At 52.7% G+C, this 27,859-nt stretch overlaps 11 protein-coding genes across 11 annotated transcripts; 6 read left to right on the forward strand and 5 right to left on the reverse strand.

The window, feature by feature from the left end:
- Positions 1 to 152: 152 nt before the first annotated feature.
- On the forward strand, positions 153 to 1,294 carry BO80DRAFT_496055 (NAD(P)-dependent alcohol dehydrogenase; the record flags this gene model as incomplete). The annotated part of the gene is made up of 3 exons (XM_025723997.1): positions 153 to 293; positions 350 to 481; positions 524 to 1,294. The coding sequence occupies 3 exons, from the start codon at positions 153 to 155 to the stop codon at positions 1,292 to 1,294; spliced, it is 1,044 nt and encodes a 347-aa protein (XP_025572003.1).
- A 333-nt stretch (positions 1,295 to 1,627) lies between these two features.
- Positions 1,628 to 4,225, forward strand: BO80DRAFT_496056 (uncharacterized protein; the record flags this gene model as incomplete). Its single annotated transcript, XM_025723998.1, has 4 exons — positions 1,628 to 1,968; positions 2,002 to 2,089; positions 2,165 to 2,724; positions 4,167 to 4,225. The coding sequence occupies exons 1-4, from the start codon at positions 1,794 to 1,796 to the stop codon at positions 4,223 to 4,225; spliced, it is 882 nt and encodes a 293-aa protein (XP_025572004.1). The 5' UTR covers positions 1,628 to 1,793.
- A 322-nt stretch (positions 4,226 to 4,547) lies between these two features.
- BO80DRAFT_388969 (HECT domain protein) lies at positions 4,548 to 8,969 on the forward strand. Its single transcript, XM_025717100.1, has 3 exons — positions 4,548 to 4,890; positions 4,945 to 8,647; positions 8,698 to 8,969. Exons 1-3 carry the CDS (start codon positions 4,688 to 4,690, stop codon positions 8,818 to 8,820), a joined length of 4,029 nt encoding a protein of 1,342 aa, XP_025572005.1. The 5' UTR covers positions 4,548 to 4,687; the 3' UTR covers positions 8,821 to 8,969.
- Positions 8,970 to 9,093: 124 nt separating this feature from the next.
- BO80DRAFT_427952 (uncharacterized protein) lies at positions 9,094 to 10,818 on the forward strand. Its single transcript, XM_025720141.1, has 5 exons — positions 9,094 to 9,437; positions 9,556 to 9,602; positions 9,660 to 10,004; positions 10,068 to 10,227; positions 10,276 to 10,818. Exons 1-5 carry the CDS (start codon positions 9,272 to 9,274, stop codon positions 10,563 to 10,565), a joined length of 1,008 nt encoding a protein of 335 aa, XP_025572006.1. The 5' UTR covers positions 9,094 to 9,271; the 3' UTR covers positions 10,566 to 10,818.
- A 1,084-nt stretch (positions 10,819 to 11,902) lies between these two features.
- BO80DRAFT_427953 (uncharacterized protein) lies at positions 11,903 to 13,635 on the forward strand. The gene is made up of 2 exons (XM_025720142.1): positions 11,903 to 12,035; positions 12,099 to 13,635. The coding sequence occupies exons 1-2, from the start codon at positions 12,014 to 12,016 to the stop codon at positions 13,451 to 13,453; spliced, it is 1,377 nt and encodes a 458-aa protein (XP_025572007.1). The 5' UTR covers positions 11,903 to 12,013; the 3' UTR covers positions 13,454 to 13,635.
- A 2,194-nt stretch (positions 13,636 to 15,829) lies between these two features.
- BO80DRAFT_448089 (kinase-like protein) lies at positions 15,830 to 16,642 on the reverse strand (the record flags this gene model as incomplete). Its single annotated transcript, XM_025721645.1, has 1 exon — positions 15,830 to 16,642. The coding sequence occupies one exon, from the start codon at positions 16,640 to 16,642 to the stop codon at positions 15,830 to 15,832; it is 813 nt and encodes a 270-aa protein (XP_025572008.1).
- Positions 16,643 to 18,777: 2,135 nt separating this feature from the next.
- BO80DRAFT_448090 (uncharacterized protein) lies at positions 18,778 to 19,792 on the reverse strand (the record flags this gene model as incomplete). Its single annotated transcript, XM_025721646.1, has 2 exons — positions 18,778 to 19,599; positions 19,652 to 19,792. The coding sequence occupies 2 exons, from the start codon at positions 19,790 to 19,792 to the stop codon at positions 18,778 to 18,780; spliced, it is 963 nt and encodes a 320-aa protein (XP_025572009.1).
- Positions 19,793 to 20,589: 797 nt separating this feature from the next.
- On the reverse strand, positions 20,590 to 21,670 carry BO80DRAFT_363281 (glycoside hydrolase family 43 protein; the record flags this gene model as incomplete). The annotated part of the gene is made up of 2 exons (XM_025716091.1): positions 20,590 to 20,890; positions 20,949 to 21,670. The coding sequence occupies 2 exons, from the start codon at positions 21,668 to 21,670 to the stop codon at positions 20,590 to 20,592; spliced, it is 1,023 nt and encodes a 340-aa protein (XP_025572010.1).
- Positions 21,671 to 21,941: 271 nt separating this feature from the next.
- BO80DRAFT_363271 (hydroxyacid-oxoacid transhydrogenase) lies at positions 21,942 to 23,519 on the reverse strand (the record flags this gene model as incomplete). The annotated part of the gene is made up of 3 exons (XM_025716090.1): positions 21,942 to 22,948; positions 22,995 to 23,059; positions 23,101 to 23,519. The coding sequence occupies 3 exons, from the start codon at positions 23,517 to 23,519 to the stop codon at positions 21,942 to 21,944; spliced, it is 1,491 nt and encodes a 496-aa protein (XP_025572011.1).
- Positions 23,520 to 24,288: 769 nt separating this feature from the next.
- Positions 24,289 to 25,651, forward strand: BO80DRAFT_427957 (negative regulator of the PHO system). Its single transcript, XM_025720143.1, has 3 exons — positions 24,289 to 24,380; positions 24,439 to 24,462; positions 24,516 to 25,651. The coding sequence occupies exons 1-3, from the start codon at positions 24,339 to 24,341 to the stop codon at positions 25,326 to 25,328; spliced, it is 879 nt and encodes a 292-aa protein (XP_025572012.1). The 5' UTR covers positions 24,289 to 24,338; the 3' UTR covers positions 25,329 to 25,651.
- A 127-nt stretch (positions 25,652 to 25,778) lies between these two features.
- Positions 25,779 to 27,155, reverse strand: BO80DRAFT_467541 (putative integral membrane protein Pth11-like; the record flags this gene model as incomplete). The annotated part of the gene is made up of 6 exons (XM_025722865.1): positions 26,840 to 27,155; positions 26,755 to 26,791; positions 26,642 to 26,709; positions 26,224 to 26,597; positions 26,104 to 26,174; positions 25,779 to 26,041 (listed from the first exon to the last, which is right to left on the reverse strand). The coding sequence occupies exons 1-6, from the start codon at positions 27,035 to 27,037 to the stop codon at positions 25,779 to 25,781; spliced, it is 1,011 nt and encodes a 336-aa protein (XP_025572013.1). The 5' UTR covers positions 27,038 to 27,155.
- Positions 27,156 to 27,859: the final 704 nt, after the last annotated feature.

The raw sequence follows: 27,859 nt of genomic DNA on the forward strand, positions 1-27,859 counted from the left end.
CTCGAATGTCAAGTGATTTGTCTACTTGGGGGGAGTTATTGAGCGCTCCTTCAAGGACTACTTTTGAAATACCACCAAATCGAGTACAGGTAAAGACCTTGGTACCATGGTAGCATCTGCTCTCCAGCTTCATCGTCCGTGGCATTAGTATCATGGACTCAAATGCCATAAACCCCTCATGCCTCCTCTACGGCCCCCTCGATGCCCGCTTCGAAGACCGGCCGATCCCCGCACTTACCGACCCCCACGATGTTATTGTTCGCATAGCCTACACTGGGGTTTGCGGGAGCGATGTTCGTTTCTCTCGAATTATCTACACAAAGTAGTCGATACTGATGCACATAGTTAGGTCCATTTCTGGCTCCACGGAGGCATCCGCACCTACGTCTCCCAGACTCAGCCCCTTACCATGGGCCATGAAGCCTCTGGGACGATCCACGCCGTCGGGTCTGCAGTCACGTCTCTGGTTCCCGGCGACAGAGTGGCAATCGAACCCGGATATCCCTGTTGACGCTGTGACCAGTGCAAAGCCGGTCGCTATAATCTCTGTCCCGCGATGAAGTTTGCTGCCGACCCCCCGGTGGTTCATGGGACCCTGACCAAGTATTTTATGTTGCCTGCGGATTTCTGTTACAAAATATCAGAGAATATCGGATTGGATGAAGCGGTCTTGCTGGTGCCGTTGGCTGTGGGTATTCATGCTGTGAGGTTGGCTGATGTTAAGCCCGGACAGAGTGTCGTGGTGTTTGGTGCCGGTACTGTGGGGTTATTCTGTGCGGCTGTGGCGAGGGAGTTTGGGGCAAGTATTGTCGTGTCGGTGGATATTCTGGAGAGTAAGTTGAAGTTCGCGAAGGAGTTTGTGGGGAGGGAGGCTGGGAGGACGGCCATGCCGGATGTGTCGTTGACGGTAGAGGAGAATGCTGCGCGGCTGGCACGCGATCATGCCCTTGGAGAAGGCGCAGATGTTGTGATTGATGCATCAGGGGCTGAGATGTCGGTTCAGACAGCCATTTTTGCATTGAGGAAGGGAGGAACGTATGTCCAGGCTGGTATGGGGAAGCGCAAGATTGAGTTCCCCATCTCGGAGATGTGTGAGAAGGAGATTGCCGCTAAGGGGTGCTATCGATATGGCCCGGGGGACTTTGATTTGGGGATTTCGCTGGTGGGCCGGGGGAGGTTGGATTTGTCGGGATTGATCTCGAATATCTTTCCCTTTGAGAGGGCGACGGAGGCGTGGGAAGCAGCTAGAAGAGGAGAGGGGATCAAGACGTTGATTGAGGGACCCAAGGATTGAGGATGTCGTAAACGGAAATGTCATGCTATCGCTCTCGTGCTTCACTCGAGGCAGGCTGTCGCCTAAACATTTGCTTTCCTCTTCGTCGGCAGCTCATTCCTCTTTCTTTTTTGAACAGGATGAGAACCAATGAAGTTTATCAAGTTCTCAACCTTAGCGCCAACATCCATCAAATCTAATCGTCGCACCTTCCTCATCCGCACGAGCGGACTTTTCACCGTGGGCACCAATGGAGGTTTCCCATTAATTAGCTGATTGCTTATAATTGTTCAAGCTATAGGACGGAGAAGTGGAGGTGGGGGGGAAGGAAGATTGTTTCCCGGCACGATGTGGTTTGCTTTTAGTGTTGGCAGAAAGGCTGCCAGACACGTCAACATAGCAGAACCCCGCGAGCTGAACGCGTCCATTTACCACAGGGCTCCATCACCGCAGCGTCTGATCCTGAGCTGGTCGCCGTGAATGTAATTCCTTTCTTCATTCCCATCAGTGTCTAAAGGATATGCGTCTACTTCGCACAAGAGCTCTATCGCTGGAGCTCGTTGAGATCGCGGAGGAAAGGATCGAAAGTCGAGAGATACGCTACGCGATTCTCTCGCACAGATGGGGCGATGATGAAATCACATTCCAGGATATTCCACACCTGGGGGATAGTGATGAAAAGAAAAAGACCCAAGGTTACTAGAAGATCAAGCGCTTCTGCGAGAAAGCGGCGGATCACTTCGAGTATGCCTGGATAGACACCTGTTGTGTTAACAAAGACAGCAGTACCGAACTGTCAGAAGCCATCAACTCGATGTACCGATGATACAAGAGGGCCGACATCTGCTATGCTTACCTCGATGACGTTTCCCCAAGAGTTGATCAGAGCAGGCTATTTCTCAACATGAGGGATAGTCAGTGGTTCAGACGAGGCTGGACACTTCATGAGCTTATCGCGCCCTCTAACCTCACGTTTCTTGCCATGGATTGGACCGAAATCGGCTGCAGAAAAAGCCTCAGCTCATTGATTTCCAACATCACGCTCATCGATGAGTCTGTACGGCAGGGTGATACGCACCTGGAGAAGTTCAGTATTGCGAAAAGGATGTCATGGGCCTCTGGGCGAGTGACCACGAGACGGGAAGACATTTCATATTGCCTCATGGGTATTTTTGACGTGAACATGCCATTACTATACGGAGAAGGCGAAAAGGCCTTTATTAGACTGCAAGAAGAGATCATGAAAAACTCGGATGATCAAACTTTATTTGCATGGGAAAATCCTGCCATTTCCTTGGACCATCCCAGTGGCCTACTTGCTCAATCCCCGATGGACTTTAGAAACTCGGGGAATATAATTCCTTTCAAATTTACCAAGACAACCACGCCCTTTACGGTAACCAATCGAGGTATAAGACTCGATCTGCCTTTACTGAGAACCCCGGATGCGCGTACATCGACGCTCAGGGCCGATATTCTGGCTATAGAATGCCGGGATGCATCGGACTCCTTCTTTCCGAAGCCAGTCGGCGTAAAGCTGCGACAGAAGCCCGATGGACATAGCCAGTTCATAAGGGTGGATCCCGGGCTAGAAAGGAACATACATCTAAGCCAGTTGTACTTCACCAAGTCCACTACAATCTATGCCGAGAAGACAATGACAAACAGAGATTATATCGAATCGCCGAGGATTAGGAGGCCAAATAATAAGAATCTGATTCTGTGCTTGGACGGTGATGACAGCCAAGGTCCCAAAATCGGAAAGAGGTCTAACATTCAAACCATCTACGGCTTGGCTAGCAGAATGGGCCATTTGCAGTCTTGCGATTATGGGAGCGTCAGTGGAAACGACACCATGCATGTCAAGGCATGTGTCATGAGTGCATATGAAGTAGGTCGAAACTGATTCTTGTCCATACTAGCCGATGATATCGTGGTGTCTAATGCATCTCCGTCAAGTGGTTGGCAAACGAGTACAGCGGAAGGTTCAATATCTTTATCTTCGGCTTCGCCAGTGGAGCCTTTGCAACACAAATACTCACTCAAATAGTTGATAACGTTGGAATTCTTCCCGAACCGAGCAAACTGGAAGTTTGGGAGATATACAAGGACTGGTATCGTGCAACCGTGAGCGGTGAGAATGACGAAGAATGGGACTATGAGGATACTATATCCTCATTCAGGCGCGTAAAGAGCTTGCGCGACAGGGACTCTGAGCTAACAGACAGGGTTACCTTCTTGGGCCTGTTCGACATGGCCATGCCTACATCAGACCTAAAAGCCAAGCTGGGCTTCCGCACTGACCAGGGACAGAGTAGTAACCTTCCCTCGGAAATTTCTTATCCTGCCTATACTGTTCGTCATGCAGTATCAGTGGACGAACGGGAAATTGCCCTAGACCCGGTCCTAGTGGGAGACCCGATGTTTGAAGGCATACAGGATGTCGAGCAAGTATGGTTCCTAGGCAGTCATGCTGTAAGAACTACATCGCTTATGATACCTCTGTCCATTTGACTCTGCTAATAATGTTCCTCAGGATATGGGGGGAATTGCAGTCGCGGACAATTCATCCCCACCAACAGCGGACAAAGATGGGGATCTCGGTCAGATCCCTTTGGTTTGGATGATCTGCGAGGCTGCTCGAGCGGGTCTGGTACTCAACCAGTCCGCCCTAGAACGGCACTTTGTGGGATATCACCGGATGGTCATCAAGGGGCCTTTGGATGAAGAGGATGACCATATCATCTATAGCGTGGTTCCACATAATCAGCTGAAAGAGGAATGGTTTCGCATCGCCACATTACCCAACGGGAGTCATGAAACCCAGGGCTTCTTCTCCTTTATGAAAGAGCTAGCGACGCATTGGGTCCCCATTCTCGAAATCGATTGGAAGGCTTTTGCGGTGGAGGTGCTGAGTCCCTTGCTTTACCAGCATACTATACCTGCCGGTAGTGCCGTGCATAGCACGGTGTTTCAAAGGACGGATGCTCACGGCTACTATGTTCCGGCAAATCTGCTGAGAAGGACGGGGAAAGTAAGCATTCATTGGCAATGGCCAGCGTACCGAGTCAGATATAGGGGGGATCCTGTTCGGGAATGTTGCATGTTAGAATTCTAGATCAATATACTCCCAAATTTGGACTAGCCCCTCATTATCCTTATCCGGCAAAAGAGTTGTTCCTGCCGACTGACTCAGCACCCACCCGGGCTTGGCGCCTGAGGCCCCCCTCCGACGGGCGTGATATCAGCCTCGCCTGTCCCTCCCCAGACCCGACCCCAGAAAAGAACAAGTCACATTGTTATCACCGCCCTGAGTTTGTCCCCTGATCCCACGGCGCAGTCCTACACAGGGAGCGAGCTTTTGAAATCGGTACTCTGGCCCGGTAGCTGCGGCATGCTCCGCAGTCTGTCAAGATGACCAGGCTCCGCGGAGCTTCCGTGAGCTCGTATGAGGTTTCGCGTGGTGGCATCGACAGGCCCGAAATCCATCGTTCGAAATTACCCCCTAATGCGCCCGACGTGATCGCCCAAAATACGATAGATGTCTCCGACCCTACCCAGGTATTATTATGGTATAGAGATGAACGACGTCGGCAGTTCAACCTCCTGGTCCGCAGGTAAGTCTCCATGACGCCATACCAGCGTTGAGCCGCTGACGGGGATATATCCAGGTACAAGAATCAACTTCTCTACGGCTGTCAGGATCCCGGATGCCAAACGCCGACATGTGCCAGCTATCGGAAACGCGTGACAGACGGTCCCTTTCGTCGATATACGGAGCTGAGCGCCCGCACGCTGGCTTGCTACTTGGCTAGTTTGGATAATGCGGAGGACGGTCTTTGTCGCAATCTTTCCCGAGTTCCCAGCGAGCTTTCAGCCCAAGATAACCAACGCCGATCGAAACGACGGAATCGTGCCTTGCCTTCGAACGAGTCTGCGCGAGAACAAACAGAGTTGAGAGGAGTGGATCATACTGGTGCGAATGGGGCGTCACGGTCTTCATCGACCCGGAATACCAGGTCACCCAGCTCAAGCGACCGAAATGGGGGGAGCTCGTCCCCTGTTATGAGATTGCAGGATCAGGAGGCGGTCATGCGGGAGGAGGCTGCACCTGCAACGCAGCGACTGAAAGACCCGAAGTCGTTCACTCAGAACCTGTTTGATACTCTGTCTCTTCGGATGATCGAATGGCTGCCTCTTCGGCGCTCTCCAAGCACTCTTGGTCCGGAGCCAGAGCGTTTAGACATCCGTCCTGGAACTCGATCACCCAAATCTGAGCGCGAGGGGACACAGCCCTACCCGGATAAAGTCAGGCCACAGCTAACTCGACAACGCACACCCCAGCATCCAGTATCGGCAGGTGGTGCGCCACATACCCCTTCGTCGCGCCATGTGAATAGCCAGACTACTGCGCTGGAGTTAAGGCTTCCGAACCAGCAGGTCAAACGACTATCGCTCACGGAGGTGGAGCAGTGGCGCCAGAATCCGCGCTCGAGCTCAGAGGAGAAATTGTATCAGGACTTGAAACCCGCCCGCAAGCTTACCGTCAATACGCACGTCGCTGGTGATGAATTACACAATGTGCCTTCTCCTCCCGCATTACGGCATCGTCCGCAAAAGCATCGGGGTAGAACTGGAGACGGAAGTTATGTCCCTCCGCAAGAGCAGCTGAAGAAGGGACGGCGTGTATCATGGGATGGCGCGAAGTATCTGAATAACGTTCTACTTGACGGCCCTAAGAAGTCTGAGGTCCCTAGCGATGATCAACTTCCTCTAGAGGCCCAGTCGTCCCCTAGCGACAGCAAACCCAAGCGTCGAAGTTCGAGTCGAAAACCAACCATGTCGGCCATCCAGTCTTTGACCCATCTAACGGGCGAGATAGTCGATGGCATGATGCAAATGATGGTTATTTCCGAGGACGAGGCTGAACGGTGGAGGGATGAGCTGACATACATGGAATCCACTGGGAGCTTTGAAGAGTGGGAGTGGCGCTTTGCAACTCCCCGCCAGCGTCATGTGTATGCATTTGTTGCGCAGAGCACTTTTTATGCTTTGGGCAGTACCAAGCAACTTCTTCTTTCGTTCCGACAGAATACGGCTGGACCGTCCGGAGTGAACGAAGGTCATGACAGGCCCAAGCTTGACCTTGGGCAGCTACAACCATCGCTACGGAAACTGCTTCGTATCTGTCCCCGGGACATTGTTTTTCACAGTCTCTGGAGTGCAACGGAAACGTTGTTCGTCCCGCCCAAAGAGCTCTCGACGCCGGGAAAACCTGCTCGCCGCTCATCCCACACCTCGAGCGCCGCATCCACCACGCCTATCATCCGTCGATCGGACTCCGGGAGCAATGGACAGCTCAGTGATTCAAGTGCAGCCGATGTCGCGACCGTCGCTATCTTTGCCTTGGCTGGCTCTCTCCCCGAGATAGATGCACCTACGTGGCGAGCAATTCTCCAGATGCGTGCGGCGGGAGGTGTAGCCTCAAGCTCGGATATGCAAAAGCTCTCGGTGGCCAGGGCCCGTCTGATAGTCGAAACCACGGATATGCTTGAGCATGAGTTGGCGCTACGACTTCTTGGTCGTCTGGTGCGCGGTATCGGAGCACGATTGGCGTACCACGAAATCTCCAAGGCGAGGCAGGTATACTCCCGAGATCTGCCCCAACGCAAGGACAACGTGTTGGACATCATCGTGAACAACCTCTGCGAGCATCACGGTGCAATGACAGCTGCCATCAGCGACCCGGATACGACGCCCGCTCCTGGCGCGCCCGCGTTTATTACCGAATGGCTCCGGACGCTTCTCCTCAAAGAGTGGGATGGTAACGCGGAGTTATCGAGATGTAGCTCAGCCGGAGCCGCGGTACGGATTCTGTCGACACTGTACAAGGAGCGCGACCGTCTAGGGCTCGCTCCCGAGGACTTTCACACGCCATTTCTCTCGGATCGGCTCGAGCCCCTAGAAATGCCTGTGGAGTGGATCGAAAGCGGCCCCAGTAACAAGACACTTCATCTACTCTCCTATCCATTTTTGTTCCCTCCGTCAGCCCTCGTGATCTACTTCCGAGCCCTCAACTACGCCGCCATGTCAAAGTACTACGAAGCCGCCATGACCACGACCAGACACGTAACGCAAACTGCGTTTGGGCCCATTCGAGTCCAAAACAACGCTGGCCTACTTGCCCAGTTGCAGACGTCCATGTCTACCTACCTGGTTCTTGTAGTCCGCCGCGACAGTCTCCTCACGGATGCACTCAATCAGCTCTGGCGGCGCGAGAGACGCGAGCTCATGCGTCCGTTGAAAGTGCAAATGGGGATGGACGAGGGAGAGGAGGGTCTGGATCACGGTGGTGTGCAACAAGAGTTCTTCCGAGTCCTAATGGCAGACGCACTGGATGCATCCTTTGGCATGTTCACGACGGATGCACGGACGCGGATGTCCTGGTTCCAGCCCTGTTCCTGGGAACCGTTGTACAAGTTCGAGCTGCTCGGGTTGTTGATGTCCTTGGCGGTGTACAACGGTCTCACCCTCCCAGTGAACTTCCCTACGGCGTTCTACCGCAAGCTCCTCGGGCTCAAGGTGAAACATCTGGAGCACATCCGGGACGGCTGGCCCGAGCTTACCAAGGGTTTGGGAGACCTCCTCACTTGGGAGGACGGAGACGTGGGTGACATCTTCATGCGGACGTACGAGTTCAGCTTCGAGGCCTTTGGACTTGTTGAGACGGTTGACATGCAAAAAGTCGATCGAGATGCCCCATGGCCCGCTACATCCACGCCCGGGCGTGGTCTCAGCGGATCGCGGTCCCTCGGGTTCTCGCCGCCATGGTCGGAGGTCCGCCGTTATACCGACCATGTTGACCTCAGTCCCCCGTCTTCGATGGCGGCCGAGACCGCGGGTTCGTACGGGGATACCACAAAGGCCACCGATACGCTGGTACCGGTCCAGTCGCCAACTCCCCCAGCCGATGAGGCCTGTCTCGTGACCAACAGCAACCGGACTGATTTTGTCAAGGATTACATCTTTTGGCTGACGGACAAGTCCGTTCGCCCGCAGTTCGAGGCGTTTGCGCAGGGTTTCTACACGTGCCTGGACCGAACAGCACTGTCGATATTCACTCCCGAGGCGTTGAAGACGGTGGTGGAGGGCATCCAGACGATCGATATCCGCGAGCTAGAGCGTCACGCCCGGTACGAGGGCGGGTTTGGACCGAGTCACCCAGTAATCCGGGACTTCTGGAGCATCGTCCGGCGCTACCCGGCGGAGAAGAAGGCGCAGCTGTTGGAGTTTGTGACCGCCAGCGATCGGGTCCCAGTCAATGGAATCGCGAGCATCATGTTTGTAATCCAGAAGAACGGAGTCGGGGATGCTGTAAGTGATCGATTGTTCTTGATGGAATGGATTGGTACTGACTGTCGTAGCGCCTTCCCACAAGTCTCACCTGTTTTGGCCGGCTGCTGCTGCCGGAATACTCGTCTCGCAGTGTGATGGAAGAAAAGCTGAGCAAGGCGTTGGAGAACGCGCGGGGATTTGGCGTTGCTTGATTTCGGGATTGGAGTGGGTTGGATGTTGTTTTTTTGAGTGAACATACCCCTGGTGTATATGTCGTGCATCATACCCCATTATTATCCATAGATAGCGTTAGTCTTAGTGTGGCGACCGCCACTTGATATAGTCATCGGACGAATTTTTGGTCGACGGTTCGCTGTTCTGGTACTCCGTATGCGGTGATGGCTCGCCCGAGTTGCCTGCCGCGGGCCCCGGTCGGGCTACTTGCCGGGAAGCCGTTGTGAAGCAGCGCCGCTCGTCCCGGTCTGCAACTTCGTTCCTGTCCTCGTATCGCCCATTCTCCATCTCACATCGTCTCTATCCCCTGTCGGAAATCTCTGCTCTCCATGTGATCAGCCCGCTGACCCGGCAACCCGGGATGGGCAGAAAATCCGGACATCACTGCGCCGGATGGTCTCGCGCGCGTTGAGTCATGGGCGAGGAGGGATGGTCCGGTTGGGCGACACGGTGCGCTGTGGTCCGCTTGGATTGGCAGAGGCCATCCACGGCCCTTCGTCGCGCGCCCCATATAAACCAGCCGGTCTCTCCTTGACTGCCAGACACCATTCCCTTCAGACAATCGTGCACGGAGTCCCGCTTGACGACGCTAAAGGTCTGCAGCTTGCACCCTGCCCTGCTACTAATCGCCAGCCCCGCTACCCCACGTTCTGCTCCATCTGCCTTCGCCCTCTCTTCCCTCCATCCTTCTGGCTAACCTCTACCATCCACAGACGCCGCGAAAATGCCTCCCATCATCCACTGCGTTCGCCACGCACAGGTACGCCCTCTCTAACGGTGCATTTCGTGGTTCGATGTGATCACTAACCTCGTCCAGGGCGTCCACAACCTCAACGTCGCCAACCATGTCATCCACGACCCCCTCCTCACCGATCTCGGCAACGAACAATGTCGTACCCTCCGTGACAATTTCCCTCGCCACGCCCAGGTCGACCTGGTGACGGCCTCCCCTCTCCGTCGCACCATCTACACAGCCCTGCAGAGCTTCGAGCCGGTGTTCCAGGCGCACCCTGATATGAAGTTGATCGCCCTTCCGGATGTTCAGGAGACGAGTGATGTGGCGTGCGACACGGGAAGCGACCCGGATGTGCTGCGCAAGGAGATGGAGGAGAAGAACGCCCCGATTGATTTGGGACTGGTGCATGAGGGGTGGAACAACAAGGTGGGTGTGCTCGCGATCCAGTCATAGTGCAGTGGATAAGCTGACGTTGCGTGGTACCGGTAGCAAGACAAATACGCACCTACCCACAAGGCTATCAAAGAGCGGGCGCGGGCAGCTCGCCGCTGGCTGAAGGCTAGACCGGAGAAGGAGATTGTGGTGGTGACCCACGGGGGTTTCCTGCATTACTTTACGGAAGATTGGGAGGATAGCAGTCAGTACCAAGGTAGGTGGCTAGACGTTCCAGATGTTTCGGACGAGGCTGACGGCACAGGAACCGGTTGGGTGAACACCGAGTACCGGACGTATGAGTTCACAAAGGAAGTTCACACGGATGACCTTGAGGGGTACGAGTTGGACGGAGACAATGCCAGCCTGGTGGAGACGCTTGAGTCGCGCCAGCGACGTGGAAAGTCTGGGCCCACGTCGGACCGCGAGCAGCAGAAGACGTTGTACAAGCTTGGCACGCAGGGCTGGGACGACCAGGGCTTGCAGCTGAGTATCGCGGAGCGTGAGGCGGCCAAGGTTCCAGAGGGTAAAGAAGTGAACGGCGTCCGGGTATAGATCCATTGTTGTGGTTCTTTGTAGAGTATAGAATGAGACGGTCGATATAAAGGGTGACTTAGATCAAAGATCTGATACCTTGATGCAGAGATGCAGCCGATGCACAACTCCTAGTTCTTTGTCTTCTCCAGTGTTTTATTATGTCCGACAGGACAATGATAGTTGTCTGTAGTTGTCCGCAACAAGGCAATGGTCAATGGATTCCCATTGTTGACTTAACTATATGAATGTGGCGCCTCCCATGTGCCGTGGTTGACTTGTAACTAACTCAATGAGCATCGCTGAGAGCCTGGCACATATGGCTCAATCGAGAGACCAGGTGAGAATAGATCTTGAGGAAGAAAATAGCGCTAATGGTCTCATATTGCTTGACCTTTCCGTTGGCACTGCTTTCTGTACCACATCCCATCCGCAAGCCACTATCATCGAGTCCGTCAACGCCAGCCAATTTACCTTCACGTACGAGACCTCCATGCATGAGGATCGACCAGCAGACTCTCAGTAGGTCATCCGCCACCGCTGACCATTAGGTTCACCACCAAAGCCTCTCAATGGGAGATCCACGTCACCAGACCGACAAGCAAACCTACATTTACTCAAAGATCGGATCACCAAACAAATCAATTATCTCCGCGTCAATCGGCATCGAGGTACGTCAGCATGTTTGCTTGGCTAACGGACTCTAGGCTCCCCAGCCAGGACTCGCACCTTATCGTGGTGCTGGGGTCTAGTAGACTGTCTTGGACAGACGAAGCGAAGACGAGTCCAATTGTTGCCGAATGCTGCTGTCTAGAGTGGATTGCTGTGCCTTGCACCGGCCTTTTGTTGATGACACGCCCGGATCAATCAAGAGGTTTTGGCGTGAGGTCATGCTGGATTTCCTCCTTGCTTATCAAGGCCAAAACATATCTGCCTGCAAGGCTTACTTTTGCCAGGAGGTCGATACTTACCCCACAATACTCATTGCTTTCAGTTTCAGCAGTATTAAGTTATAGGCGTGATTAAGAGGCGGTGCGACAGACCGACTATACGATACTCCGGAGATCGACGGCGTCGTCATCGGGTGGAATCCCGGTGCCTGCGATGATTGGGACCCTGAGAGGGGTTCTGCATACCATTTGAAACTGCAAACCATCGCTTTTATGGCTGCCTATGATACGCGGTCCCCGTACTTTCCCGTACCGCGATGGGCCGCGCCCACCCAAAATGCCTGCCAAGGCACACGGCAATACCGGGCAGTACCTGGTTATTTTTAGCGGTGGGGCATTGCCCCAGACCGCCTGAGGCAGCGATTCCTGGACGTCGGCCTTTCTTTTCGTTCTTTCATCTCGCACTCGCTCCTCGGTCTCGCCTCGCAATCCACGTTATAAGACGAACCCAATGGCATTCGGACCACGGGTCGTGCAGAGAGTCCCGTCGAATCATCCCGTTCCGCACCAGAATTGAAAATGCTCGACGAGAACCTCCCCAGTACGTCATGTCTCTGCTCTCTCTCTCCCCTCTCTCTGGATGCACCTCCGCTAACCCCCGCAGCTTTCTACCTCAAACACAACAAGCAATCCCGGCTCTGGTCCGTCTATCTCTGCCAGCACGGAAACGAGCCGGAACCCGCCTACACCCTTCGCTATCCTGATCCCTCTTCCCCTTCCTCCCATAACCGCTACGCCTCCGCTCTCTACGATCCCTATGTCTCCGACATCCTCTTCGGCGAGGTTCTGATTATCCCTGAATGGACTCAGCCCAGTCTCTCCGCGGAATCCATCCGCCAGAATGGCGGCGTCGCGCCCCCTCCTGAACCCATCCTTCCGTCCCGCTTCACCATCAACCTCTACAACCCGGATCAGCAAGTGACGGTGCACTTTAAGCCGAAGACCTGGAACAGCCCGGCGACATGGAACTTCGAGATGCCCCAGCACAGCTTCCGGCAGCCGTCTGCGTCCACCCTTGACCGTACCCAGACCGACCCGGCCATGGCTGACACCACCCCGAAGCTGCGCTTTACCTGGCGCAAGGACAGCAAACTGTCCAAAGACCTCACCTGTTACCTGTCGGGGAAGACCACCACTCTGCCCGAATCCAAGACGAAGAGCAAAGAGCCCGACATTACGGTCTCCATCTTCAAGAGCCTCCGTGAGCTCACGCTCTACGAGCCCAATCTCTACCGCGTGGAGATGGAAGACTTTAAAGGCCTCGAAGTCGTGCTTCTCCTCGGCGCCATCACCATCCGCGACGTATACTTTGCATCTATGAAAGACGCATTCCACGTCACCAAGCCGGCCCACATGTCAAGCACACCCTCCCCCACCAAGGCCGACGGCAAGCCCCTGCCCACCCTCCCAGCCGCATCCGGGGCATTAAATGCCGTCCAACCCAGACCTGAACCCCAACCGCAACAACCACCCCAACCACCCCCCACCACAACCCGAAAGACCCAACAACAACTCGAAGAAGAACGACGCACCCAACAGCTCCTCCAAGAAGAAGAGCAAGCGCGTCGCAGACGCCGAGCCGAGCGCCAAGCCGAAATCGATCGCGAGACGCGCCGTCTCCAAATGCTCTACGGACAAGAGGAGGAGCAAGTGCGTATGCAGACGCCCTCGCTACCTCCCCGCCAGCACCCCGCAACAACCCTCCCCTTACGACCCGCCAACCAACCCCACTACTCCTACCCGTACCAAGATGGTCGCCGCCCACCAGCGGGCCCGTATATGTCACCGGGCCTCGATCCACGCCGCCAATCAGCCGTGCGATTCGCCCTGCCGCAGGAGCCACCCGGACCGGCGGCATCGACACCGGCTCTGCAGCCGAAGAAAAGCAGTTTCTTCCGTCTACGACGGTCTTCAACAGATGAGGCCAAGTTGAGCAAAAAACGGAGTTCGATGTTTTGATGGGTTATGATTATTTATTTCTGTTTGTTGTTTGTTGTTTGATACCCAGCTTGCGTTCGTGTACATAGATTTTTGAACTTCATCGATGAAGTCGTGCTGTCGTTTGGTTGAATGCTCAGACTTGGCGCTTGTTTATGATGGACCTAGTCTCGGTTGGTGATAAGGATGAATATGACACCCTGAAGTAAATTTATCTTACCATCCGACTAAACCACCTTACTGGAATAACAGAAGGTAGCCTTAGTATCTTGTCACTGAATACATTCCTATGCCTGTTGAAGGTTCTTGACCAAAATTCCTCCCAACTGAAGAACCCCTTCTAGGATATAAATGGGATCCTCATAATCTCAGCGGAAGGAAAAGGGAATAGTATACACAAATAAGCATGGCACATGGGAAAATGTCGAGGGTAGGGTATATTAAGCTCCGGATGCAACTAGATCGATCTTCCGACTGTAGCTTGAAGGATGTGCGGGGTCATTTTCATGTGATAGATATATAGAGGGACTGGACTAGTTCTTTTTCTCTTAGCTCTTCTTCCATTTCCTTTCGTGTTTGTGATGGCTCTTATATCATCTGGCTCAAAGGCTTCAAATTCAAGGGCATGAGTGTACAGATGAGAAGATTATATTAGTCTTCTCATTGCCCGTTGAGTATTTCATTTCCTTATTTCTGACTATTTCCGCCTGCTGCTGCTGCTGCTGCTATCAGTACAATAAGCGTGGATGATTTCCGGTGCTGGATGGGAGTCGCCTCAGGATCCTGGGTCCTTGCCGTCGTATGAAGGAGGCTTTCCAGGCCGGTACCGATGATGAATCGTGTGCGCGTCTGCGCGTATATAAGAGACGCGTAGCTGTGATGTTAACTTTCTTTCTCAGCTCTGGTATTATGGAACCAATCTGGTCAAGTGGTATCTGTTCTTAAACATCGATATAAACCTCCGGATTTTAGGTCTATTACAGTGCAAGATGATGGGAAGTTTGAGGAAGCAAGGTCAGTCTAGAAGATGGAGGCTATTTTGATCTTTGATGTATTAAACCATAACGAAGACGATGTCGATGATTTTGCTAGGGCCTTGCTAAGTTGGACGAACTCTATCACAATGGTACAGTCTCTGGGCAACTGATAGGGGTCAGCTTAGTCAAGTCATCATCGACATCAACATCGATGAGAGTGAGGATATCTTTGAGGGATATCAGGAGAAGGACTCTCAGCGATAAGTGTGAAGATTTCCGGCCAGGTCATCATCACCCCCGCTTATATCGGTTCAGTTCGGACCCGACATTTATATACTAGGAATTATCATTAAGGGTATGATATCCTCTCATACCTAGTCTGTAGAGTTTGCTCTTCTGCATTGCTTTGAAAGGTCTTGTTGCAAAGGGTTCCAGACCTTCTGATGTTGGAAACTCGACAAGAGAAATCTCACGAGGGATACCTTTGATTTCGGTCACGATGGATGGTCATCTTGAGCACGTGTGTCGACTGGAAGATGCAGACAATCTGTGGAAGTTGGAAAGAACGGATGCATTTGGATAAACCTTGGACAATGGAGGCATTTTGGTGGTCCATCACATACTCTTTAAAAGACCTCTCTTGGGTCTCCCAAGAACAAACTCCGGTACTCGTCTCTCGCTTTCATGCTTCTTTTCCAGGCCTTCCAATTCTGTCTGAGATGTCTCGCATCACCGCCAAGCGTATTCTCATATGTATGCTAGTGTTTGATACATCCCTCCGCTTTGCTGAGCGGATCTGACATGTCGCCTAAGATATGAAATTGGCTGTATGAGGCCAGGGCATGATTGCCGTAGCCAATGCTCTACCGTCGGTTCGCGTGCATCAGACCTGTGGTCCCCGTTCGAGCTTCTCATTCGATTGAAAGGGCGCGAGTAAGGAAGTGGGGGAAGGTAAAGTCCAGTTCCTCCAATGGGTCCCGGCGACGTTGACAAGAGGACAGTCAATAAATGTTTAGAAAAGCCTTCGATGTGTCCTGCTACTGCATTTGAATGCAGGCAAACCTACCGAGCTTCCTCTTCGATTCCTAGATATTGGCTATGCATTTATCACTAGCATGCGTATCGTGATAGGAGCCACCCTGAAGTAGGGACAAAGTTCCCGTATTTCCAAGACCAATTAAATGGATCAACGAAACAAACAAATCTTCCACAAGCGGTTGAGGCAATTAGCACGTTATCACAAACTCTCGGTCAGCTCACTCAATGAGCAAAGTGTTGGATAAGATAATGTGGCAAATCAGCGGTCTGCGTGATTCCTAAAGATCCACTGAGCCTTTCCCAGTAGCTAGAAGCACCAGCGAGGGACGTTGATAGATTGCCATTTAATCATCGTATATATTCACTACGTTAGCATCGTCACTTAAACATCTCCAAAGTATCTTTGACGAATCCGCTCCATAGCCAGCTCCTCAGGCATCGGTTGTAAGAATTTGTAAATCTCGTTGGCCCAAAAAGGATTCCGTGGGTTGACTTGTTGGGCGGTAGTGTATTCCCAATATGATGGATACCAACCGGCTGTTTCCCAATCAACGATACTAATAATTTCATCATCGCGAGCCAGTATGTTCAGACTGCTCAGATCACCATGCGTAAACACCAACGGCCAACTCTTGCTGTGTTGCTCAATAAGGGTCTGGATTTCGGGATCGTGCTCAATTTCGGGTCCCACGCCCAGGCGTAGACGCCGATGGAAATCCTGCACGGTATCAAAAGGACCAAGACGAAAGGAATCCCTTGGCCCTGGTAGACGGATGTCAAAGACAGATCCACCATCAACAGAAGCCACTCCCATGCCTTCCGGGGGCTGGAGTTGCCGCATCTCAGTGATATATTTGGCCAATTGGGAGAGCAGCTCGGCTTTGGACTGGTCGGGGCGTTTCGGCCAACCACGGCCAATCATATGCCCCTTGATCCTCTCCATGACAATATAAGTTCGCTCAGAATGTGTAAAGGCACAGTAGACTTTCGGGACTGGGATTGATGTATGTTCGGCTATGAAACGCATGGTGGATGCTTCAGATAGATGGATACGACGTCCGTATTTTACACAGAGTTTGTCTGTCAGCATGAGGACACCCCCAATGGAAGGTCGAGTGCGCTTGAGGACTTTGATGGCAAGAAGGGTGGAGTATCGATTGAATGGGGTGTCATTGACTGGTGGGGAGGCGCTCATGGGTGAAGAAGAGCCTTGTTGATTGGACAACATTGAGGGCATGTACACTGAGAGCAGTAAGTTAGGAAGAGAGCCCAGTCTTTGGTCTGTGAGAAAGCAGCCTCATGGTGATATAAAGGTGTATTGGATGGGTTGTTGATGAAACAGTGAATTGATTGATGATAGGGGGTCACCACGTGGTGTCGGCCTGGAAGATTGATGTTCCGTTTGTACACCCTCCGGCCATATGGTTTTTGATGTTGTCAGTGAAGATGATCGTTAGGTGCTTTCTTAGGACAGAAAGCTTCTCGCCATGCCCAGGACAGCGCTATACCTTCAGCTAGGCGGGCTAGACACCCAACTGGCGGGCTTCATTCTCTACAGGCTGCCCAAAGAGAGCAAGTATGAAGAGAGAAGGTAAAAGAAAAGGAGGTAATGATATCAAAATTTGTGTCCATAGCTGATATATACAGTCATCACTTATATACAGTCACAGCTATCCTAGAATAGCCGATGAAGGGAGACCAGGAACCAGAACGATCGTGCAAATGCGCAGCCAGACGTTCTATGGTGCTCACGCCACCCACACAGCATTTTAGATCACCATGAAGAAAGACACGATAGATAAAACACCAAGGTTATCCCAGTGGGTAGGTAGTACACCTTGTACGTTCTTTCACTATCCTGCTTTGAGACCAAGGTTGTGAATCGATAGCCAGTTGCTAAGGTACCGACTAACTGCGACGGTCCAAAGATCGACACTCCCAAGGATCGTGACTCAATCTTATTCAAGCTTGTTTCCCAGCCCAGGAATACGACACTGCTCATGCAAAGGAACAACGCAATGGCCCGGCGTAACCAGACAATCTCCCTAGGATCCAATATAGTGGCAACCGTTCTGCGGCCAATGTGCCGGTCCCCATCCACATCATGGAACTCCTGGATATGCATAGTCAGAAGCACCCACACGCACATCAGGATATCCAAGGTCCAAGCCATATCCGCGCCTGGAATATACTGGACAACAATCCCATGTAAAAGTTGCGTATCGTCCGTATAATCCGGCAAAGAAAGGCCCCACATTGCTGGAGAAATTAGACCGAAGAAGTAGGACTGTGATGTTCATCTCATTTACCAAAAATGAGGTGAGATCGTGAGCGATTCTCTGCAGTGTCCTGGATCTCAATTGGCAATGTGTACATGCTTCTGAAAGGGCTAATAAAGGTTGTTGGTACTCACAAGGACATGTTGGTAACCGGAGCGAGCTTTAAGGAAGGAACGTCTTAGCCAAGGGCCCATTGCTGTACTTATATATAGTAACCAGGATAGTAATAATCATGTCGTCTTATGCAAGTTCCTCGATAGTGCCTTTTTCTATGCTGGGTAACATCCATCCATGTATAGCGATCCTTACCACTATCTACCACGTGCATGGAAGCTAATTTTTGTTTGCGATTTCTCTCCGACAGTCACGGAAAGGAGATAAAGTTGCTTCAATGGGCAGCTGTATTTAGGTATCACCATCGCAGGGTTCGCGGAGGACAGGGAAGTTCATCGATATATCACAGTCAGTATTGTTATGGCTTGCTTATTCCGCCCTGCAATTAGGAGAGGTCCAGTAGGGGCTACAGCGGCCATCGGGCATGTTGGTCGGATTCGGACTTCGGTGAAATAACAGAACAACCGTAACTTTGCATACTTCGTCGCATTGGTATAAGAGGGCTTTCCTTTTTTGCTTGTATGTTATCATTTACTGTACCTGAGCCAATTTGCACTGTACTGCAGACAGCACGGTCGCTATCGGACATGATATCTTGAGACTTCTTTGCAACATCTATGCTTTATGTTCGTTCTGATTGTCAGTAAAGAAGTGGGATTTACAACAGCATCCCGGTGAAGTCTCACACAATGCAGAAATGAGGGATGCTTATCTCTACAACAAGGGTTGTTTCCTACGATTCCTGGCTTTTTTACGACTAAGCTAATGATTGAGCATATATTGATTCCGAGTGTAGAAGACTAATGAGATAATCAGACTAGATGGCATTCCATCGAAGCAACGTCTCGAAAGCGCATGATCATCAAAAGAAGTGCGTCGAACGATGGATCACCTTTCTCGAGGGAAAGGCATTAATCCAGTGGAAACACCAACAACCTCACAAGGAAACGTGAACCTCAGTCGAAAGAGCGCTTGCGAACGCATAGTGGGACATCAAACGCCCTCGCGCGGGCCCATTATAAGGCTCCGGACCAGGAACCACACCCAACTGCTTACACCTCCATTCAACGTCTCGTTCCTCGTCGCAACGGGGCTCGCCCCAATCCCTCCCGATGAGCTCTGCCTCCGGGAGCGGAAGTAGTCGCATTGCCGTCAGGCGCGCATACATAAGGTGCAGAAGATAATAGCTTCCATTCTGGCAAGGCCTAGTCACCTTCTCGCGGACATCGATCTTCTCCAAGTACAGTTTCATATACTCGTCAAAGGGCGAGAGCAAGTCACTGCACCTAAATGTCTTGAATAGACGCGGTTTCAGAACCTGACCGGCAATCATATTGATCGGTTCCTTCCAGGGGCCACGAGACTCCGGAAGAACGAGGTCACGAACGCGCAACAGCACCAACGCTTCCAGGAATCTTGCAGGCTTTGGCATTTTCACTGGATGACTATCCTCTGCTGGGTAATCGCGCCACATTAGCTGGTCATCGATCCGCTCCATCTCACTGGTGAGCATGAAGAACTCATCACCCGGCTTAGGAGGTCCGATAGGCGGCATCGGAAAGGTTCCACACAACCGCGACTGCCGGAATAGATGCACCTCTTTCTCTTCATTCCACAGGCAGAGGAAGAAATAATCTCCCAGACACTCCCGGTATGGCTTCGCGCGCTGGATACTCTCCTCTGGCCTCTGAAATCCGACCTTTTGCAGCACCTCGGCCGCCTTGTCGATCTCGGCATCGGGTATCACCCAGCTTAACCTCTGCATATACGTTAGCTGCTATGGTCCTGGATCTGGAGAAAGTCATACATACCTCTATACGAAGCAATACACCCAGCATCAGGAGGACTCCCTCGCCCCAGATGCAGTTGTGGATACTGGCGTCATCTAGAACCCGAGTCACTTTGGACTCGATCTGCGAGACCTCTTGCAGAGGGGTATCACCACGCTTCATTTGGTCGTGTTGTCAGGAACAGGACGGTTGTGTAGAGCATACTTCCTGTGAAGGATCGAGCATCCCATATATACCCTTCATACCATGCTGCATGGACGTCATCGCTGTGCACGATGTGGGAGATGAAGGAAATATGCATAGATGGCCCGTATAGCAGCCGAAATATCAGTATTTTAAGCCTGGGGCATGATAACTCTCTCGTGTTCGTGGAGCTGGTACAGGTGGGCTCGGTAGGGCTCCAGTGGCTAATAAGCCACAATATTTTTCTAGTCATTCTTCCTTCTCTACGTACAAACAATTAAGCTTTCAACTTGATCTGCGCTTGTGATTCCGACGTCCACATGTCTTTGTATTTATTATTTCGCGGGTTCATCCATTATTCCTTTGTATGATACCCTATCTTCTTTCATTGATCGTCCCTTGTAGGTACCCCATTTGTAGTATCCAAGTACATACCTTCCTACTGAAGAGTAGTAGAAACCCTAAAAAGAACAAAGTGATCCGGAAGCTTATCATACTCTTCCCGTTGCTATCTTCCGACTGTTGAGAAATTTCTACGCCTGGCTTATCTTTGGAGTTATTAGCCATATTGCATGATGCTGATGTGTATTAATAGAGTTCTTCATTGCTCATGTTGCCTAATTCGGAGATGAAAGATTGTATGGTTGAATTAGTGTTCGTAGACAGACAGACAAGTGGACAGACGGGTCTAGGACAGAAATATAGCGCTGATAAAAATGCAACCCTGCTTCGTATTAACAATGCTCCTCTGCGTCTCATGTAAATGTCTATCTCGTCTAGGATAATGACCGCCCCTCTACTCCCTCCACAGTGATATTGACCGGGAGGATCTCTCCGTTGTCATCAAAATACATCCGGTCTATACACGTCACCCGGTGATCCCGCGCCGTATCATTCGGATACCGGCGATGATACACGATATAATAGTCCTGCCCATCTGGAGTAAACACACTATTATGACCCGTGCTGGTTCCAACGTCGTCATTTCCTTGCAAGATCTTCTTCGGTGTAGTCGAGAATGGCCCGGTAGGGGACTCCGCCGTGACATAACTGACCCCGTAGGAATTATCGCCCCATCTGGTTGCACTCCAGCATCAGCATCCGCATAACCGGTGAGACAAAAGGACATACTCACCCTCCTACAGAGAACATATAATAATACACCCCATTCCGCTTCAACATCCACGGCCCCTCCACATACCCCTCAGGGGTAATCTCTAGATAATCCCCTTTCAAACTCACCATATCCTCGCCCACCTCCACCACAACCGCATGACTCCATCCTCCAAAATACAACCAGTTGCGCCCATCGTCATCCTGGAAGATCTGCGCATCGATCGCCTCAGCCCCGTATATCGTGCGGTTAACTAAGGGCTCCCCGAGGGCATCCTCATAGGGACCTTCCGGACGACCAGTGGTGGATTTGGCGACGCCGATGCCGGTACCATCCCCTACGGAGAAGTACATGAAGTAGTCGTAGTCTTCTTCGCTGTCATCGCGCTTGTGGAGGCTGGTCTTAGTGGAGGAGTGAAGCTTCCGGCCCACGGAGGGTGCCCAGGCCGCACGGTTCGTCGACCAGGGGATGTTGGTTATGTTCAGGATGGTGGGATGCTTGGTCCAGGTGAGGAGGTCGGGCGAGCTGAAGGCGTCAAAGAAGGTTTGCTCGCTGTAGTCGGCCGAGTAGGTCGGGTAGATCCAGTATTGGCCGTCGAAGAGGCGGGCTTCCGGGTCGGCATACCAGCCTTGGAAAACAGGATTGCCGGCTTTTTGGTCCGAAGAGAGGCTGGAGACGAGGAGATTCTGGGGAAGAGGCTGTTGCGGGTGTGCGGTGGTGAAAGGGAGGAGAAGGGGGAGCATAGCGAGGTAAAGGGGTGCCATGTGGAGGAAAGCCATGGTCAAGTGGTGGTGGTGAGGAGTGTGCAGAGAAGGCAGCGGAGGAAGTGGTTGGGTATATAACCAGGGGCGATCTGCAAGAATGCGGGTGAGAATGCGGGGTGCGAACAGTTGCATGATAGGGTCGCCTGATTGCAATTTCGGGGCTCCTGTCAGGGAAGGTGCAGACTAATCACTTGGCACGGCGCTTGTCAACTCAAATGTCCTCAATTTCGAGATTCTCGTTATGTACACGCTAATAATCCATCGATTCCTCCAGCAAACCCCGCAGCTCGGCCTTCTCGGCCTCCAGCTCCCCGCTCAGCGTCGGCGCGAGCGCCAACACCCGCTGCTGCGGGATCGTACCCTCCACCAGGGAGTCGATATCCCCTGCCTTGAATCCTAGGTCCTTCAGGCCCCTAGGCTGATCGCCAAGCTGTACCAGGAAGTTGGCCAGTGCCTCTCCCAAGACCTCGCCCGCGCTCTCCCGCTTTACGTTCGAAATGTCCACTCCGAACGCCTCCGCGGCCGCCAAATGTCGGTCCGGGTTGGAGGCAGCGGTGAATCGGAAGACGGCCGGCGCGGTCACTGCTACCGACACACCGTGAGGAATGATCGGGTGGTCCACTGCATAGCCTGAATGCTTGTATCCCGGGTTCTGGCTGGAAATCGGATAGCTCATGCCGTGACAGAGATGAACACCTGCATTACCGAACCCAACGCCGGCCAGGGTGGCGGCCAGAAGCATTTGCGACTGTGCCTCAAAGTCATCAGGGTCTCTGACAGCCCGGGGGAGGTACTTGACGGTGCTCCTCAGCGCCTGCAGGGAGAAGATATCTGAAATAGGGTTCGCACCCTGGTACGCGGGGCGGTTGATTGGATTAGTCGGACGAGGCGTCCGTTCGTTGTAGGGGATCGCCGTCCACGACTCTAGCGAATGGCAGAGCACGTCTAGACCGGAGGAAGCATGGACAGCGGAAGGCATGGTGCGCGTGTTGATAGGGTCGCAGATTCCCAGGGTTGGCTTAAGGTTGCGGTGGGCAATTCCGGTCTTGGCCTTCTTGGATACCAGATCAAAGATGGCAGTGCCTGTAGTTTCCGAACCGGTACCGGCAGTGGTCGGCACAGCCACCAGGGGCTTCAATGGCCGGTCAACCGGCAGACCCTTACCCAGCGGAGCATTGACAAAGTCGAGGAAATCGGCGTCCGGAAAGACGGTGTAGAGATTCATGAGTTTGGCGGTGTCAATAACCGATCCACCGCCTGGGCCGTTAGCCGGATCAAGGGATGACACAGGGCCGATACTCACCTACGGCGAGGAAAGCGTCGGGATTGTAAGGCTTAGCAAAAGCGATTGCTTCTTTGACACTACGACTGTCAGCAGTTGAGCTGAATGGTGCCACTGGGTGACCAACGAGCTGTCCTTTGGTTCCACGCGAACCTTGTCATAGACGGTGAACTCGATCCCCTCCCGCGTCAGGCCTTCCACCGCTTGTTTCATGGCATCTAGCTTGGAGACGGTCTGATCCGTCACAATGCAAACACGCTTCGCCTTCATGTTGGCAAAGTCCATGCCGACCTCCTTTGTCGCTCCCGGACCGAAACGGATGCTGGAGGCGGCCATTTCGAAGGCGTATTCTTTCTGACGAGAGGGGTCCACCGGAGTGGCCATATGGCGGCGGACATGGTCGGCCAGTGTGGGAGAGCGATGGTGATGATGGTGGCTGGGATTGGAATGGCAGGGACATGAAGGAGGATGAGTGTATTGGACGGTGCGCAGCAGATTGCGAGCTCTGCTGGCCGCCGAGGGGGCGACCCGGACGGCGGTGACCATAATGCGGGGTCGTCTAAGAAAAATGAAGAGAGTGGAGAGGAGAAATCTGGGGAGAACAGGAGGAACTGAAGGAAGAGATCGGTGAATGGAAATAAGTTCAAGGAAAACGAAAGGTCGCAGTGCGAGGAAAGGAGAGGAGAGGAGAGGCAGCCGAGGAGGAGAAGCTGGAGAAGCAAATGCGGGGATCCCGTTCGGACAGAAGACCGACCCCGGCCAGCATGAGCCTCGCTGCGATCTTCATCCTCCTTCAACCGTCACTCCCCACTCATCTCGCAGTGATCGGAGCGGGATAGCCATCTTCATTCGCCGCGGGACACCGAATGATGCAACTGGCTTCATGTCGCCCAAAAATAAGGAATGGGATGGCCCAGAAACAGTCCTCGGGTCCAGCGATACCCGAAAGGGAAGTACCGAGGTCCACCATTCGGCGTGGAACATCTGCTCTTTGTATAGCTACAACCCACCGCCTCATTCTGCTGGGGCTATCATCGCACTCTCTGTATCCAGACCTTCTGCGGATTGTGTCAGACGATATACGTACTCACGCCATGGCCCAGCCTGAGCTTAGGCCTCCAACCAGGCTCCCTCCACCAATGACCAGCATTCCGCGGCCATCCTGTTCCGCGCCCGCAGCCCTAACGGAATTACCCTATCGACCTGGGATATTCACGACCCCAGGATGCCAGGCCGGAGGCAGTTAGCGGGGTTTGTGCCTGACAGTCAGGTTGCCGCAGTCGATCCTTCAATTACAGCGCCTCCCCGAGAACCCCCCCCCCTCTCCATCCCCCATCATCCCCTCCCAGCAGATACACCACCACGATGACACGAACGCCACCCAACTCCTTCCAGCAGCTGGAAAAGGTAAGCGACACCACCACCTAACGATACCCCTTATGCGACCATCCACTAACACCCCCAGCTTGGCGAAGGCACCTACGCCACGGTACCTCCAACCCACCACCACACCACCAAACCACCCCACTAAACCAAGCATAGGTCTTCAAAGGCCGCAACAGCCAAACTGGCGAGCTCGTCGCGCTGAAAGAAATCGCCCTCGACACCGAAGAAGGCACCCCCTCGACCGCGATCCGCGAAATCTCCCTCATGAAAGAACTCCACCACGAGAACATCCTCAGCCTCCACGATGTCATCCACGCCGAGAACAAACTCATGCTGGTCTTCGAATACATGGACAAAGACCTGAAACGCTACATGGACACCCACGGCCAACTCGAACCCCACGTCATCAAATCCTTCGTTTACCAACTCCTCCGCGGCGTCGCCTACTGCCACGACAACCGCATCCTCCACCGCGACCTCAAACCCCAAAACCTCCTCGTCAACACCAAAGGCCAACTCAAACTCGCTGACTTCGGTCTCGCCCGCGCCTTCGGCATCCCCGTAAACACCTTCTCCAACGAAGTCGTCACCCTCTGGTACCGCGCACCCGACGTTTTACTCGGCAGTCGAAGCTACAGCACCAGTATCGATATCTGGTCGATCGGCTGCATCGTGGCGGAGATGTACATGGGGCGATCATTATTTCCGGGTTCAAATAATGAAGACCAGTTGCAGAAAATCTTCAAGATAATGGGCACGCCGTGTGAGGGGTCCTGGCCGGGGGTGTCCAGGTTACCGGAGTACCGGGCGGACTTTCCGTTGTATGCCGCGCAGGATCTGAAGGGGCTGGTGCCGAGGATAGATGCGACGGGTCTGGACCTCATGAAGAGGATGTTGAGATTGCAACCGGAAAGGAGGATTAGTGCTGCGGAGGCGTTGAGACATGCTTGGTTTGATGATATTGTTTGACTGGGATGTTTCCAGGAGTATGATTGATGATGCGAGGGATCATGCGAGGATGATTATGCGGGGAGGGGGGTCGTGTAACCTGGGGTTGGGGAGGGCAACTAAGTAAGGGAGGTCTTGTGACCGAGGGGGTTGGTTCCGGGTGACTTCTTCAAGCCGGTAACCAGAAGATCCTGCAGTGGTCTGAGACACCCTCATTTGACATACGAGGATTGATGACTACCTAGCCAAGGGGCTGGGTCATTTATGATGATATCATGTTTTCAAGTTTTGAGTAAGGGTATCGCATTGACGAATCAAATCTAAGTAATTATATACATCTCAAAAAAGCTGTCACGGGTGTAGAGAGCAGAAAAATGTCGCTAGAGTCCAATACGGTACCCAGCCAAAACACATGCCATCCAAGCAACGATAAAAACTGTCTGACGACATCTGGAATGAATAAGGAATTAACTAAGCCTTCCCAGCCTCAACACACACCTCATGCCCACTATAAATCGTAGTCTGAGTACCGCAAGGATCAAAAAGTGTCCGATCGGTTGAGAACGCCTCCGAGGTTGCATAGTTGAGTTCTCTCTTCTCGGGTTCTTGCGACGGGGATCGGAGTCGGGTCCAGAGTTTGACATTGAAAAGTGGTCGGATATGCGATAGGCAGGCTGCTGTGATTCCGACTGCTGCTTCCATGCAGGTCCATACCACGACGGGGACTTGGTTGTCTGTTGAGTGTTAGCGATCATATTGTATGTTGGAGAGAGGGTGGGAAGGAATAGAGACGTACAGGTGATATCTGGGCCGGCTTGCGTGAGCTGGATCATGGCGACGAGACGGACGATGTCGAAGCAGAGGGTACTAGTTTTGTTAGGATGATGCTGGGCAGTGCTGGGGAAAGGAGTCATACAGGATTCCCACGAGGAAAACGCCCGAAAGTAAGAGCCGTTGTGCTTTGGAGATCGGCAAAGCCCAGACGCTTTTCAGCGGCATGATGAGCAGAACCACATCGGTGAGGATGTTGGGAATCTGCTGCCCGTAGTAGAAGCTGACCGTGTCGACGCAGTGTCCTGGAACTGCACGGTCCCAGAACTTGTGGACTGGGACACAATTTAGAACACCAGCAATGCTGACACTCAGGGCCCAGAGAATGACAATTGATCCTACAATGTTCACGGCAATTGTCATGCTCTTCGCCGCGAATAGCCGCTTGTAGACCGCCAGGATGGATAATTTGATGAATGCGACGCAGCAGGTGTAGACGAAGGAGTTGGACCATCCGATCTGGTTGCATTAGTTGCATTCTTGGCTAGGACAGGGGTGCAAACCTTAAAGTAAACTGTCAGGTTCTTCTGCGGTATCATGGTGATGTGAGATCCCAGGCCGTTGAATAGAACTATATCGGTTAGAGACGAAAGTATGAATTGGATGGATAACTCACGAATGGTAACACCAATCGAGCAGCCATATTTGAAAAGCTAGCACCTTCATCAGTTCGGTTCCTGTGAACAATGCAAGACGCATACCAGAGCTATTATGATGAGGTAGTCATCCAGGTACAATTTGCTACCTGTGATCTTTCTGGCGATAAGGCGCAGGGCTACTGCAACGGTGGACAAAATGAAAGCGAAATACAGTGCAATGATAACCGACCGGCGGAGATTCTGATTGGGATGCTCAAAGTCACCAGAGGTGCCACTAGCGGATACTTGATCCAACGACATAACGGGCAGTAGTAAGGATAGACTATGGTCGGGTAGAATGACTGCAGGTGAAGACTGCAGGTGATGGATGGTTCGTGGCTGCAGGTATTTGGAATCGGCCTCACAAATTGCAGACCACGGTGCTCATAAATAATTCCTGACAGGCCTATTTTTGGGTAGGGAGAAGGGCTGGTAGATTAGGGACCTTGGATGTATCCTGATCTGCATGGTTATCAATATGAAGCTGCAGATTCAGCATCCATACATCACATTGTGTTCCAAGGCACAGCCAATGAACGGCGCGCCACGAAAACGGGGAGGGACTAAGTAGCCCTAGAAGCCCACAATCAGGGCACCGAGCGCAAGGGCATACTGGAGATCATGAAAGGGGCGCCAGCTCCGTACATGATTTCACCACCAGTGAGGCAGGCAGGGCTGCTGGGGGCAACCCGGAGGAGAGCCCTCTCCGCTCGGATTCGACATGTATCAGGCACTTGAGACACCGTTGGACCCCCTGTCAAGTGATAGACTGGCAGGCTAACGAGGAGCATAGTTCCAGCCTTGTCTGTGCACTGCAGCCCTTGCTTCCCAGGTTGCCGAAAAACCGGGCCAGTGTCGGCAAGTTGAAAGTCAATTGAAGCCGTGACACCGGTCTATCTCGCGTGGCTGACGATGATAAGGTTTGGCAGGCACCGCGCGGATCGGATGTATCAACTCCCAGATGCGATGCATCGCCCTCTTGCCGAACCCCCACTTGCCTGCAGTTGCAGACCTCACTTTTTGGTTTTCTCGCTTAAGAATGGCATAGTTGAATCCTTCAAGTGATAATTTGGCAATGTGGCC

The sequence above is a fragment of the Aspergillus ibericus genome (genome assembly GCF_003184845.1).
Source record: "Aspergillus ibericus CBS 121593 unplaced genomic scaffold BO80scaffold_42, whole genome shotgun sequence".
Taxonomy (NCBI): domain Eukaryota; kingdom Fungi; phylum Ascomycota; class Eurotiomycetes; order Eurotiales; family Aspergillaceae; genus Aspergillus; species Aspergillus ibericus.